Genomic DNA, 13,049 nt, shown 5'->3' with positions numbered 1-13,049 from the left:
TGGCAGGAAAAGTAAATTTACAGATGAGTTCATTCAAAGTGTCGTTAATTCACAGCTTATTGTGTCAAAATAATTTTTAAAATATTGACCAGAATAAAATGGTGTCTGTTAAAGAGTGGTGAGGGCCAGTCCCAAAGAATGAAAGAACACTCTTGTGGGGACCTTGCTTGTTGGAGCTGTGACTTGGGACTGTCTCAGTTCTGGTTTACATGAAGAACCCTTTAAAGCAAGGCTGGTGTAGAGCATAAAAACTACATCCTTTTCATTTGGGAAGGTGAGGCAAGAAGCCTTCCAGTGGGAGAGTGGCACTTAGCTACTCCAAAAAGCGGTGTCAGTCAAAGCAGAATGTTTTACTTAGTGTCTTCCTTCCACTTCTGTGAGTCTGGTTTCTTTTGTTGCGACTTACTACTCTTCAGTGTGTCTTAAAATACAGAATCAACTCTCTGGCTAATTGAAGAATACAATAACTTGTGTTTTATGAGGAGATTGTTTTCCCTGGAAGGTCCCACAGCACCATCTAGTGCCATCCTGTCCTAGTGCCACATGGCTTTGTGGGAGCAGAGGTGCTGATGCTGGCATGCTTTGCTGGGAATGGCTTCTTAGTAATTTAAATTAAGATTTTCCTATGACTTGGCATAGATCCAAATACAGGGGAAACTTAGATCCTTTTTAACTTTCTTCTTCAAGAAAACAGACTTAAAAATTTGGTGAAAAATTACCTTTTCTCGTGAAACATGTTTATTACTGCTGCTGCATTTTTATTTTCTACATACAAAACAAAGGAGAAATTGTGGCGCATCCTTAACACTGCACTAATATACTTTGCACTCGAAGTACACCCCAACACTTTTAATTAGGCTTATTATGTCCTTATCTTATATCTTAAACCCTTTTTCAAGGAAAGGCTGTGCTTACAGCTACAGACACCCTAATCCTTCAAGCTCTGTGCCTTTCCTCCTCAGTCCCAACGAGGTCATGCTCATATGGTGTGGAACCTGCTTGTAGTGGTAGAAATTACAGGATTGTGTCCAAGTGATTTTTTGCAAAGACAAGGAGGTCACTCTGAGAAGACTAAGGGTGTAGATGATTAAAAAGTTCCTTTCTCACTTTTATGTCTCCTCTAACCAAAGTGCACTTAATGCCAGTGTATAAACTACTATCCTAACATACAGAACCTTAGTGATCTTGTTCTCTGCTGGCACTCCATGAGAAATTGATTTGAACAGGAACAGACAGTGGTTTAATCAGATGGAATTAGGAAGAATATTTGCATAGGATGAAGTTTTAAAAGGCTCCATTGCGGTGGAAGGTGAGGAGGAAAGTCTTGAGGCCAGGACTGATGGTCAGCAAAAGCAACTGAAGAGGAAATGGGAAGAGGAAAATGTAGCTCCAGCAGGCTCGACAGTATCCTTGAACTCACTGAAGATGGCAAGAAGACAGCTGAGTTAAAGGTGTTGCACAAGAGAGAGGCTAGAAAAAGTTGTGGGAAGAAGTTAGAAGTTTGGTGGATATGGCTTGATCCTGTTCCAGAAACATGAGCAAAGGCCCACTGGGTCACACACAGAGCTCTGGAGCTGCTGTGGAGAGGTTGCAGCACTTGCAAAGAGTGGCCAGAAGCAGCACCTGGGATCCCACCTGTTGTAGAAGCTGTTCCACAGCCTGCTCCCACCTAATCGATGGTTTCAGGTCGTTTGGTGGAAGTGGTCACTTCCAACTCTGATTGAGACTTGTGTTGTATTTTGTGCATCATTCCAGATATTGCTCCTGTATCACCTGGGAAGCACCAAGAAGTTTTCATAGTTGCTTTAGAACGTCAAGGTCCTTAGTGCGGTGTTCTGAGCTATTCTGTTGCTGTGTAAGAAACAATTTCTAATGTGTTTAAGATGCCCTCTGCTGGGAAAGCTGGGCTTATCTCTAGTTTTACCTTTCTAAAATAATTCTTTTCTTATTCTTGGCTTAATGCTCAATGTGATACCAGAAACTCACCCCATAACTGAAAAAAATGTTCTTTCCTTTTGGTTTTATTCTTTGCACTTCATCTGTGACAAGTGTGGTAGTGTTACTGCTGGTAGTTCAGATCATGGTATTTCTTGTTTCTCTGATGTGTTTTATTGAAAGAACTGAACTCTGGCTGCTCACATTCCTTTTGATTTCATTTTTTCACATTTGTATAAAATGTAGGCAAGAGGAACATCTGCCAGTAGTAATTATTAATAAATACTGGAAATGCTTTGGATTTCTACTGTTATCTGATGCTTGCAACCTTTTTAATATCATCTCATAATTCTTTTTTTTTTTTTTCCAAATTAATGTTCATTCCCACAACTGGGGACACTACATTTAGACAACAGAACAAAGGTGGTACGATGAAACAACTCACAAAGCCCTCTACATAATTTCATAGTTGATATGAAATCTGGTTTATTTTTCCCCCCCTGATAAATCAAAAGCCATCTTGATGTAGTGTTTCTAATTTCACAGTTTTGTTATTAAAATCTAATATTGGCCTAATTGGATTAGTTACAGCTATTTTTTGTGGTGTTTATTTATAATGATAGTTAAATTATGGTTACATAGAATTGTATTTTCAATTTTGTATTGTAGTTTGTTATCTTGGTACAATATTTATCATTTTACCAAAAATGTGTGAACTTCATACTCTTTTCAATATCTTTTCAGATTTTCCTATTATTTATTATGGGGAGAATGGGTGTATTAAGCATCCTAAAAAGCATCAGTTCATAAGCCTTTGTTCTCCCCAGCTTTCAGAACAGTCATTTCATGTAGACAAGACATAAAGAGCTAAATTACATATTTTATTTTGAATAATTGGAGTTTTATAAGCCTTCTCAGAACCAACAGTGTCATTAGAGTAGCTGACAGAAGAGGGATAATATAGTAGGAGTTTTACACTTGAAATTATTTTGAAAATAATTGAATTGGAAAACAAAAGGCAAGTAATTATCTGACACCAGGAGCTTCTGTGATGTCCATGGGGGAGCAACACAGGGACACAAGTTGTATCTTGGGGAAATGACTGAAATTACAAGATTATGAGAAAGCTGTAATTTAATCTCTGAGATTGCAATAGATAAAACCAAACATTTATGTCATTTACATGGGGACAATGTTAGAAACAGTGGGGAAACATGTTTTATTGTGGAAATCAATTTCAACATCTCAGTCAACAGAAATTCATCATCTCTGCTGCCATTTTTAAGCAAGTCAAATGAACAGCATAGCTTGTATAGCCATGCTTGCAAAAATATTAAAAGCTGTTTAAAGAACCCATTAAAAGGCCCCTGCAGCCACTGGATCCAGCTACTAAGGCACTGAAATGTTTTTGGAATAATTTCAGTTACAAACTTGAAATCTTCATGCTCAAGCGATTTAGTACTTAAAAACTTTAAAACTTCAAAATATGTAAAATTCACAGCTGCATCTGCACCTGTTGCAGCTGTTATCAGGCCCTTTTTTGTTATGCCCCTTCAGTGCCTGCTTGTGGTTTCACAAGAACTTGCCTGATCTCAATCTGACTTTTAGTGGGTTTTGCCCTTCTGGTTTGGAAAAAAGTATGTGTATTTAGCATAGGGGGTTTTGTCTTGATCTGTGGTGTCTGTCAAGAGGTTTTGCATGGTTCTAAAGCTATGTGGGAATGGGTGGAAGAAGGGAGAAGGCAGCTATTTTTGAGGATTTTGGCATGTGAAAGCTGTGTTTTAGCAAAAGGAATCATTCTATCTATGATATCTAAAGTTAAGATTACTGCAGAGCAGTCAGACATGGGAGTATACTTTAAATCAGTTTATTCAAGATGATTAATAATGTGGTATCACAGGTAATAATCAGTGTGATTACTCAGGGGTGATGCTGTGAGGTGGAGCTGTGAACAGTCTGAGGGATGAGGGTAGTGGGAGTCTTGTGCTCCTTGATTTGAACAGACTGATAGTTGGCTCTAAGTGCTGCCGTGGTCTTTACAATCTCTGTCATGTTAGTGAAAACATGAACAGCTGAACAATGAGCTTTTCCATCTTTAGGGGTGCCCACTTACTTTCTTTTGTGATCTTTTTTTTTCTTCTGGGGAACCTCTGTATTCTGTCAGAACTTTGGTACTAGCTGTCCTGTTACAAACATGCCTAATTTGGACCTAGAAGCACTTTTCAAGAGGCAGGGTTCTTTTTTTTTGAAATGTAAAACATTATAAAGCTGTCTGCAAACTTGTTAAAAATAAACAAAAAAAAAATTGAAGACACATTTCTGAGCACAAAACCAAGGGAAAAAAAAAGACATAAGAAATAATACATATTTTGACATAAAGTTTCTCTCTCACTGTAACCATAAAAATACAGTTTGTGTTTAGGACATTTGTTTGTTTATTTGTTTGTTGGGTGGTGAAGCTGGGTTTTATGATGTTATTAATGCTAACCAACTGAGCTAATATTTTTTTAGTTGATCTTTTTTTTAAAAAAAGTGCCAGCAACTCTTGAAATAAAGTCATTTGAGAAATACTGCCGTACACAGAAGTAAGACTGAGTTTCATTTCTCATTTATGCTTGTCTTCTGATGAAATTAAGGAATGTCCATAAGCTTTTTTCTCACACCTTACCCTATCAGTAGCATGGAAATGTTGCCCAGTAAGTTTTTACATAATACTGCTTACGCTTCTGCTTCTTTTGTGTCCTGCTCTGATGAAGCATTCAGGAACCTCTGTAGCATTAAGCACATGTAGGTAATTGATTTCAGAAAACACACATTTGTTCAGACCCTTGATTACAATAACATTTTTTTTTCCCTTTCTAGCCCTGGTTCTTTAGACAAATCAGACAGAACTTTGGTTAAGGTTTTTCTCACTTAGCAGTTGCCACATGCATGTCGTACCGATGACCTGTAAGAATGATGAAAAATTGCACGTGAAATTTGTGGGTAAAGGAAACGAAGGAAAGTTCACATGTATTTCATGCCTCATTACAATAATCCCTACTTGTCTTCTACCATGTGTCCCTCTGGATCTGTGCCCACCTCTCTCTTCCTATTTGCATAATTTCATACTTAATTCTTTGTCACCATAGTTTCAAATTCATTAGGTGACTTCCCTTCCCTGTCTGATTTGGCAGCCAATTCCATCTACTGATGTTGTATATTCTTTTGGAGGATAAACACCTCTTAATACCTGCTCTACAGCAATGCTGGACTGGATGAAACCCATAGAAAACCTCTTAGCAACTTTATCTAATCAAAGCAAATAACAATTAAATGGCTCTCCAAGTACATCCTTGTTAATATGTACATCTATGTACATGCTTGCACACACAAACCTGTATTTAAACTCTCAAATAAAATTGGTTTCATGATCTTTACTGCAAGGGGATGTTTCCAAGTACCTGACTGTTCGGGCTCCTATGTTGTATCAGTGTCTCATGTCAGGCTGAGAGGTTTTTTCTGCCCTTTCCACTAAAATCATTGGAATACATTCAGTCAGTGTATCACATCAGAGGTGTAAATGGATTTCTTGAAAGTTTTTCTGCAGATAGCAAACGGCAGTCACTTTACAACTTTGACTCCATTGTGGGCAGCAGTCAGGAAGCCTAACACTTCCCCCGAACTTTGAAGATGCTAAAACTGTGTAATGACCTTGCATTCTCAAGGGCAGATGCTCAGCTTTTGCTGGAAGTGCTAATCTACAATCTGTTTATCTCCATACACTATGTATTTGACAGCACTTGCTTGGAAAGCAAGTCAGGGAAAAGCATTGTCAAATTTAGTTCCATTTTCCTCTCTGATGGTCTCAGTGTCCAGTGGACTTAGAAATGGCCATCTCTATTTTAATTTTTACCTTCTTTTGTGCTTCTCAGACAGTTGCAATCTTAGAAAGCAGCTACAGTGCCAGTGTCAGACTATCCTCATCTTCGTGAAGCCTCTGCTGGAGCGTGAGCTGGGCTCTGGAGTAGCTGTTTTCTTCCACATTTTTTTTATTCATAGTGAATCAGACTTTGGGCTTTACCTTCAAAATGTAAATTGCCTCCTGTATTTTCTGCCAGTAGACTTTAGACTCCAAGTGCTCTATTTATTATTCTTTGGTGGGTATGAATTGAGATGCATCACATAATGCTCACAAGCACACTGTTCCTAATGCAGGGGTAATGTGTCGAAGCAAGGTGCTGTGTGCAGGGGAAGGTAATGCCTTTTGTTGGACAGATACACCATGGCTGGGTAAGCCCTTCTTTATATCTAGGGCAGGAGCCTGAAGAGAAGGGCTTTAGCATGGAAAAGCATGTCAGTGTTTTCAGGTTAACATAGAAATGGGCTTTACATCCCCAAAGTTTGTTCTTTAGCAGTTCCATCAGTTGGTTGGGTAACAGAGGTTCCCTCCCTGAGTTAATTGTGCTTTGCTTGCGCCTGCAAACCAGCACATCCACTACTCCACTTCTGACAGAAGAAGAAAAACCCTTTGGTTTTAATGTAATCCCTGTGGTTTTTCAAACTGGCACTCCTTATCAAAATAAAACATTAACATCAAATTACTCTGATTCAGCAACAGCATCTATATTTTAATATGAACTTGTCTCTTCTGTCATGTAATTGTTTAGCTTCCCAGGGAATTGTGTGTGTGTTGCAAATGGAAAAGTTCAACCTTGTAAATCCTTTCTGCGGTGAGGCAACAAGAAACCCACTTCTGATTATTAAGATCACCGGGTTTAATAGCAAAATCTAGTAATAAGTTGCTAAAATTGACCTTTTGAATGCTAGATTTGCAGCATGCTCAGTCAGGAATATCTTTATGTTGTATAGGAGGATTCTCTTGCTCTCCACGTACAGAATTACAGGAAGTGTTACTCTCACAAAGGTGCAGTTTCCTTTCGTGGCACGTGCTTTGAATTAGCAGTGGCTGTTGCCCACTGTGCTAATATCAGCCAACTTCTAAAGTAATTAAGTAGCAAGTCACAGCTTCCATCCCAGGGAGGAAGGACAGCCTCTTGTTTTATCAACAAGATAAAGGGAAAAGTTGCTTTGGTTTGGTTTTTTATCGTTGGGGTTTTTTTTTTTTTGGTAACATAAAGCCACTCTGAGGCATGAAACAGATAAGACATAGCTAATGGTGCTGAATCAATGAGTTCAGGTTCAGAGGAGAGCTGGCTGTGCTCTCAAGCTGGCAGTGTGCTCTCTTCTCCCTACACTCAGTGCTCTGTTGGAGTACGGGATGGTTTTGGAGCATCACCTCCTGCTCCATCCATGCTCCTCCCCATGTGAAACAGCCTGAGGGTGGAACCCTGCTGCGGTGCTGTTCTGCCATCCCAAAATTAGAGGAGGCTAAGGGAACACTCGGGCACTAGGCAATGTCTGGTAGTATTTGAGGTGTGCAGTGGAGCTGTCAGTGGGGAAAGGGGAAGAAGGGCCAAGTCTGGCTCTCGTCCCCTTAGTGGTCGTCCCTAAAAGCTGGAGTTTGGTCGCTCCGATGAAGTGACTGTGTTGTCCCTACATTACACAGCAGGGACAGATCTTGCACAGATCTTGCAGTCAGTTCTTCCTCATAGATACTGCTGTATGCAAGTGTCAGTTCAGCCCTTGATGCCTCCTCCCTTCCTCAACTTTAGTTTCTTCCTCTCCAGCTGCTGTACTTGAACACCTATATTTCTTCATATCTGTTATCTGCATTTTGGTCTAGACCTCCTGGAAATAGTGAGTGACTCCCTGAAGCAATTTTTACTGCTTCTACTTCTCTTTTCAGTCTTTTATGATATATCTCAATTGTGACATTTGCAAAAAGATAAATTATTATGGATAGCTGGGCTGTGGGGCAGTCAGATATGGCATGTATTATTTATTTTGAAATATGTTTTTAAATTCAGCAGAGCCTTCAAGTTGCACAGCCTAACTGCTGCCTCCTTGATCCTTCCTGTCTGCTATAATTTGTGGCATTTATTTGTTGCATTTTGTTTTAGGAACACAATAGGAACTCTCTGTGGCTGATAGTCCATCTAGATGTGTGGATTTTTGTAGACCCAGAAAGCAAATACAAAACTAGTTGTTTAAGGTTTTTCTTTATATTTTCTTCCAAGAGATTGAAGTAAAGCCATGTTACTGAGGGTTAAGTGAAAAGCAGGGGACAACTGGGTTTTCTGTTGAATTGTTTTTCACTTGTAGCTAAGTAAAATATAAAATAAGCACCTTTTTAGATAAACGTGAGCATGTTTTAGACCTTTGTCCTTTAAAAATAAAGTTTGTGAATAGCTGAAAAGCTAGCTATTCTTGTGACCTATCTGAATGAAGAATAGTCCTGGCCTAGAGAAGTTCTGAGACAGCTCTATGAATTAGCATGCATTAAATGATGGACTCATTTTATTGAGCAATAATAAAATATTGAATTCAGATGGAAGGATGATGGGGAATTGCTATTTGCAGCTATGAAAGTGATGCATGTCATGTTAACTCCCAACCCAAACAACTCATTCTAAGATTTGCTTTCATGAAACTTAAAATCCTCTATTTTGTCCAATCATCAGCTTTAAACCTGCTCCTTGTCAGTGAAGACAACAAATCTTTTTGCTTGCATCTGCCTGGGGGATGTGGAAAGCCGAGGTGGTCCTATGTGATTAAATTAGATGAAAGACTTGCCTTCTACCAGTGAGACATGAAGTCTAATCAAGTGAAATGAGTTTTGAGATCTCAGCTCATTTCCTTGGGGAACATCTGCTTACATTACACAGTCACGACACCTAATTCATCACAGTTGATGCAGCTTTTGCTCAGAAGAGGACCTGGGACTGGGTGGCATGGGACTTGATCAAGTCTCCCCCTAAGGAGGAGCTGCTTAGTGAAGTTAAGATACAGCACACTGAGGGGAGAGCGTTAATATGTGGGTTTTTTTTAAATAAATGATCCTTATTTCTGTATATCAGATCTTATAGAACAGAGGGGCTTAGGTGCAAAAAGGTAAAAAAAAGGTACTTGGTACTGATTGTATTTTATAAAATCATTGCTGTATAAATGTTAAAGAACATGCTCAGTGAAGAGCAAAGTTGATATTTTTACTTAATTTCTATGATGTTAAATTATGTTTGTATGTTTCCATGTACTAAGGTAAGAAAGTAAAGATTATTCTGTCTCCCTGACTGATTGTTTTTGTTTGTTTCTTTCAGGGCATTGTTATAACTCCACTTCTGCTTTTGCTTTTTGTAAGTATCATGATATTAATGTATCTTTTACTGGGTAATCTTGCACCTATTAGACATTATATTTGAAATGCAAGTTTGGGTAGTTTTCACAGTGCATGAATAATGAAGAAGATTTTTCTGGTCAATATTTGAAATCAGCTGCCTCCCAGGAAGGCCATCAAAATGTATCATAGTGAATGCAAACACTACCTACACTTCATTCTAAGATAACCAAAAGATGTTGCTCTGACAGAAGAGTAAAATCATATGCTGTTAGTCAGGCTGGGTAAAATACAAGCACTTGCCAGATAGGGAGATAACTTGGTTGGGAGAGCTCTTGGAGAGCTTTCACTTGCAGGAGCTGGACAGGATTGTACTGATCTGAAGTGGATGAGAACAACTGAAAAGGCACTATTCAGATAAACAGAGCCTTGCTTTCAGGCAACTAAACCCGTGGGTATTTTTGTGGTAGAGGTTAGCAAGATTACTGGGGGCCCTGTGCATCCCTAAACGTAATGCTGCTTCGTTCCTGTTAGTTCAATTGGTACCTTCAGTGAGGGCCTTGGATCCTTGGAGCTCATGGTAGAAAGAAAGGAAGGAGACCAAACTTTATCTTCATGTTTTTTAAAGGCATGAATGTTAGCATACAATGGAGAGGCTTTTGCAGGTGGGTGGTGGTGTTTAGTAAATCTCTTCTCAGACAGGAAGTCCTGGTGCTGGCATAAATGGTGTGAAGTGGTGCAAGTTGCTGAGGCTGTGGCTTTGTGAAGGAGCAGGGAATATAGGCTGAAGTACTTGAAGGATTTGAAGGAAGACATACATTTTCTTTCATGTTTGTCTTACCAATGGCTTTGTATGTAAGTCAGCACACTGGAAAGGGGGGGAAGTGGGAACTTGGTCTGCAACAATTTGTAAGTGGCATGCAAGGGATGCACTATTTATAGCAGGGATGCTTAAGCAACATATGGACTGCATACAAATATATCAGTATAAACTGGGATAAATAGTACTGTGAGAGTGTCTGTAACATCAATTACTGCCTCAGAATAACTGTGTGGGAAGATCTTTATTTTCCTAGAACAAGTTGTAATTCACTGATGTAGCTGTGTTTACACACAAACTGCTTTCACCATATTGTATATATTGATACACACAAGCAAAGCTTTCTCAGTACACCTGGGACCATAGACTTCCTGTAGGTAGAAAAAGATAACTTTTCTTAAAAAAAAAAGATGGGTGTTTTGTTATTCTTGCACTGCATATGTTGATTCAGGATGGTCTTCCTCACTGTTTTCCAATCCTCTTCCTCCTTGTATACAGAAAGTGTTTCTTCCATAGGCATTCATTCAGAGACAGTGCCCTTTGCTCCTAAATGAAACTTCAGCTCTTTTTACTTTTGCGTACTGGTAGCTTTCACCCTGCTTTACTTCACTGAGTTTGGTGCACTGAATAGTAAAAGGGTATTTTCTGCAGAAACTGAAATGCTAGGGAAAGATCTGTATATCTTTTCAAGCAAGATAAAGTTCTTTGGTGTCTTCATAGGCAGATGACAAGATATTCTGCCCCATTAATTGCAGTTTTCACTGTTGTTTCTCCGAAGAGGAGGTAAAACTTCATGTATGCAAGAACAGGAAGGCAAATCATGTCTCTGTTCTTCCTACCAGCCCTGGAAAGATTTGTATGAGAAGTGTAAAATTCACATTAATTGTTGGGTGGTTTGTAACATGACTTGGACTTACTCTTCTTGAGGACGATACACATATGAATTGCTTTGTCATCAGAGTGATAAACAAGCTACTCTGGGGATGAGGGGAGTTACAAAAACTGTGTGTTTTTGTCACAAAGCCCAAAACCTGAGGACTTCTCTTGTGGTACGTAAATATTTAAAACTTCTTGAGATCATTGTTGAGGGTTTCACACATGAGGAGCAGTATTCTGGTCAGCCCAGCAACACACTTTGCTAAGATGAGGTCTGCCTTGTCTGAAGTTTATCCAGTGATAGGGAGTTAGGACAGCTGAACATGCACAACCTGAGTTCCCATGTCCTGTGGTACAGACTGATGAAACCTTTTTTCTTGTGAGCCTCTCTAGTTTTCCTCTGAGTTTCCTTGATGCGTCTGGCCTGGTGAACACACAGTGGACTCAAGCACACAGTTGACATGTTTCTGTATGCTTGCTTACAGCCTGCAGCTTCATAATTTCCTGTGGTACTGTAGAGTTACTGTGGAATGAGGAACACTGACTGGAAAATTCCTGGTTATCTTCTCTGAACCATTCATCAGTTTAGTCATGCAACTTAGCCTTAATGCTTAATTAATACAGGATGGAATGTTCAAGTTTCAAAATAAAACTTCCATTTACCTCTACAATAACTGAGCTGCTGAATGCTATTCATGGACCTTTCAAGTCAACCTCATCAGTGAATTTTAGCTCCTGAGTCTGGTACTCCAGAGCTTTAACTCTTCCACAGAGCTGTGCTATGATAGTCTGGATGCTCTGTTGCATTAGTGTTCATATTTGTTATTCTCCCTGTGTACAGTGCATAAAATACCTTTAGTGTTGCCAGAAGTAAAATACATTGTTGTCTAGTAGCTTGTTTTTGTTATATAGCTTCACCTGAGGTAGCAGTTATTGTTTATATTTTGCCCTATGTGCACCAGAGAATATAATGTTCTGAGCTGCCTTTCTGTTCATAATTGCCCAGTAATGTAAATATAAATTGTCTAAACAACATTGATAAAGGCATGTTGAATCTATAATAAATAATGCATTTAATGCAAATAATTTATCATCTTAAATGAATGGTATTGAAGAGGAAGTCAGATACATTTCTTAGAAATGTATTCTGCTATGAAACTTCTGGTATAAAGCTTACTCAAAATTAACATTCTAAGAGGTTTGGATTAATTTAATGAAGCCTTAAATACTGTGCCTGTAATTACTGGACTGTATGAGGATGGTTAGTTAAACTTTATAAAGAATATCTGACTTTGTCACAGGTACCTCTGATTAACATTTTACCTAATAAAAAGCTATTGAATCTTTCTTCCCAGATATATTAATCAGCACTAACATCATCCTCATATTAACCCTTGTTATTAACAGTTAATATGCCCTATTCCCAGAAAATATATTACAAATGACCAGTGTCCCATAAACTGTATATAACTGTATATAACTGGAGTTCATATATGTGGCGAGCAGAAACAAAGCAAGTTAAATCAGTTTCAAGTTAGCATGAGTTTATGCTGTTTGGTGTTTCTTTGCAGCACTCTGCAATGCTTCATTACCAATGATTAGGAGGCTGTGTACCAAAGTATTCAGAGGGTGAAGCTGTCCATCTCCTTCTTGTCACTTTGCACACTTAGCTGAAGCCAGAGTAGCAGATCGATCATGAAAATTTTTAGAGCAGAAAAATAAGTTTTGTTTTCTCCAAGATTAGTTTTCAAAGTAGCAAAAGTCTTAAGTGTGTGAATCTACATACTTCTATTGAAAATCATCGAAAATATTAGAGATAAGCCAGTATTTTACGTTTTTATGTACTTCACATTCTCCAGAATCATGCATGCAGAGCAGTTAATGTGGAATGTTAAAGACCCAATAAAAAATTCATGTGTATTTTTAAAGATACACTTCACAAACCTTCTGTGTGTCTGTCAGGCATTACTCCCCCATTAGCTCTTTTGCCAATAAAACTATCATGACATTTGTGTCAAAACAGAATCTTCCCTAGGCTTGAGCAGCTTGCTCCTGTTCTTGATTTCTGAATTTTTATTTTTTTTTGTTGATGTTGTAGTGCTGATGTCATAAGTACTAGAAAGTAGCACTGCTGAAATAATTCAGGAGTAGTAGACAAGTGAAGGAAATTTAGTTCAAGTACCACAGAGAAAAGTGAAATAA

At 38.6% G+C, this 13,049-nt stretch overlaps 1 protein-coding gene across 5 annotated transcripts in view; it reads left to right on the top strand.

Moving 5' to 3' along the window:
* The window catches only part of SLC10A7 (solute carrier family 10 member 7), a 139,519-nt gene that overhangs the window by 82,144 nt on the left and 44,326 nt on the right, over positions 1-13,049 (top strand). For all 5 annotated transcript variants that reach the window (XM_014254822.2, XM_005525597.3, XM_088056753.1 and 2 more), the window contains exon 6: positions 9,135-9,170. In XM_014254822.2, coding sequence (XP_014110297.1) covers positions 9,135-9,170 — 36 coding nt within the window. The remainder of the gene's footprint in view (positions 1-9,134; positions 9,171-13,049) is intronic.

The sequence above is a fragment of the Pseudopodoces humilis genome, chromosome 6, assembly GCF_049639895.1.
Source record: "Pseudopodoces humilis isolate 2021_Gansu_Grassland_sample_001 chromosome 6, ASM4963989v1, whole genome shotgun sequence".
Taxonomy (NCBI): Eukaryota; Metazoa; Chordata; class Aves; order Passeriformes; family Paridae; genus Pseudopodoces; species Pseudopodoces humilis.
This window is presented reverse-complemented; position numbering and strand designations above follow the sequence as displayed.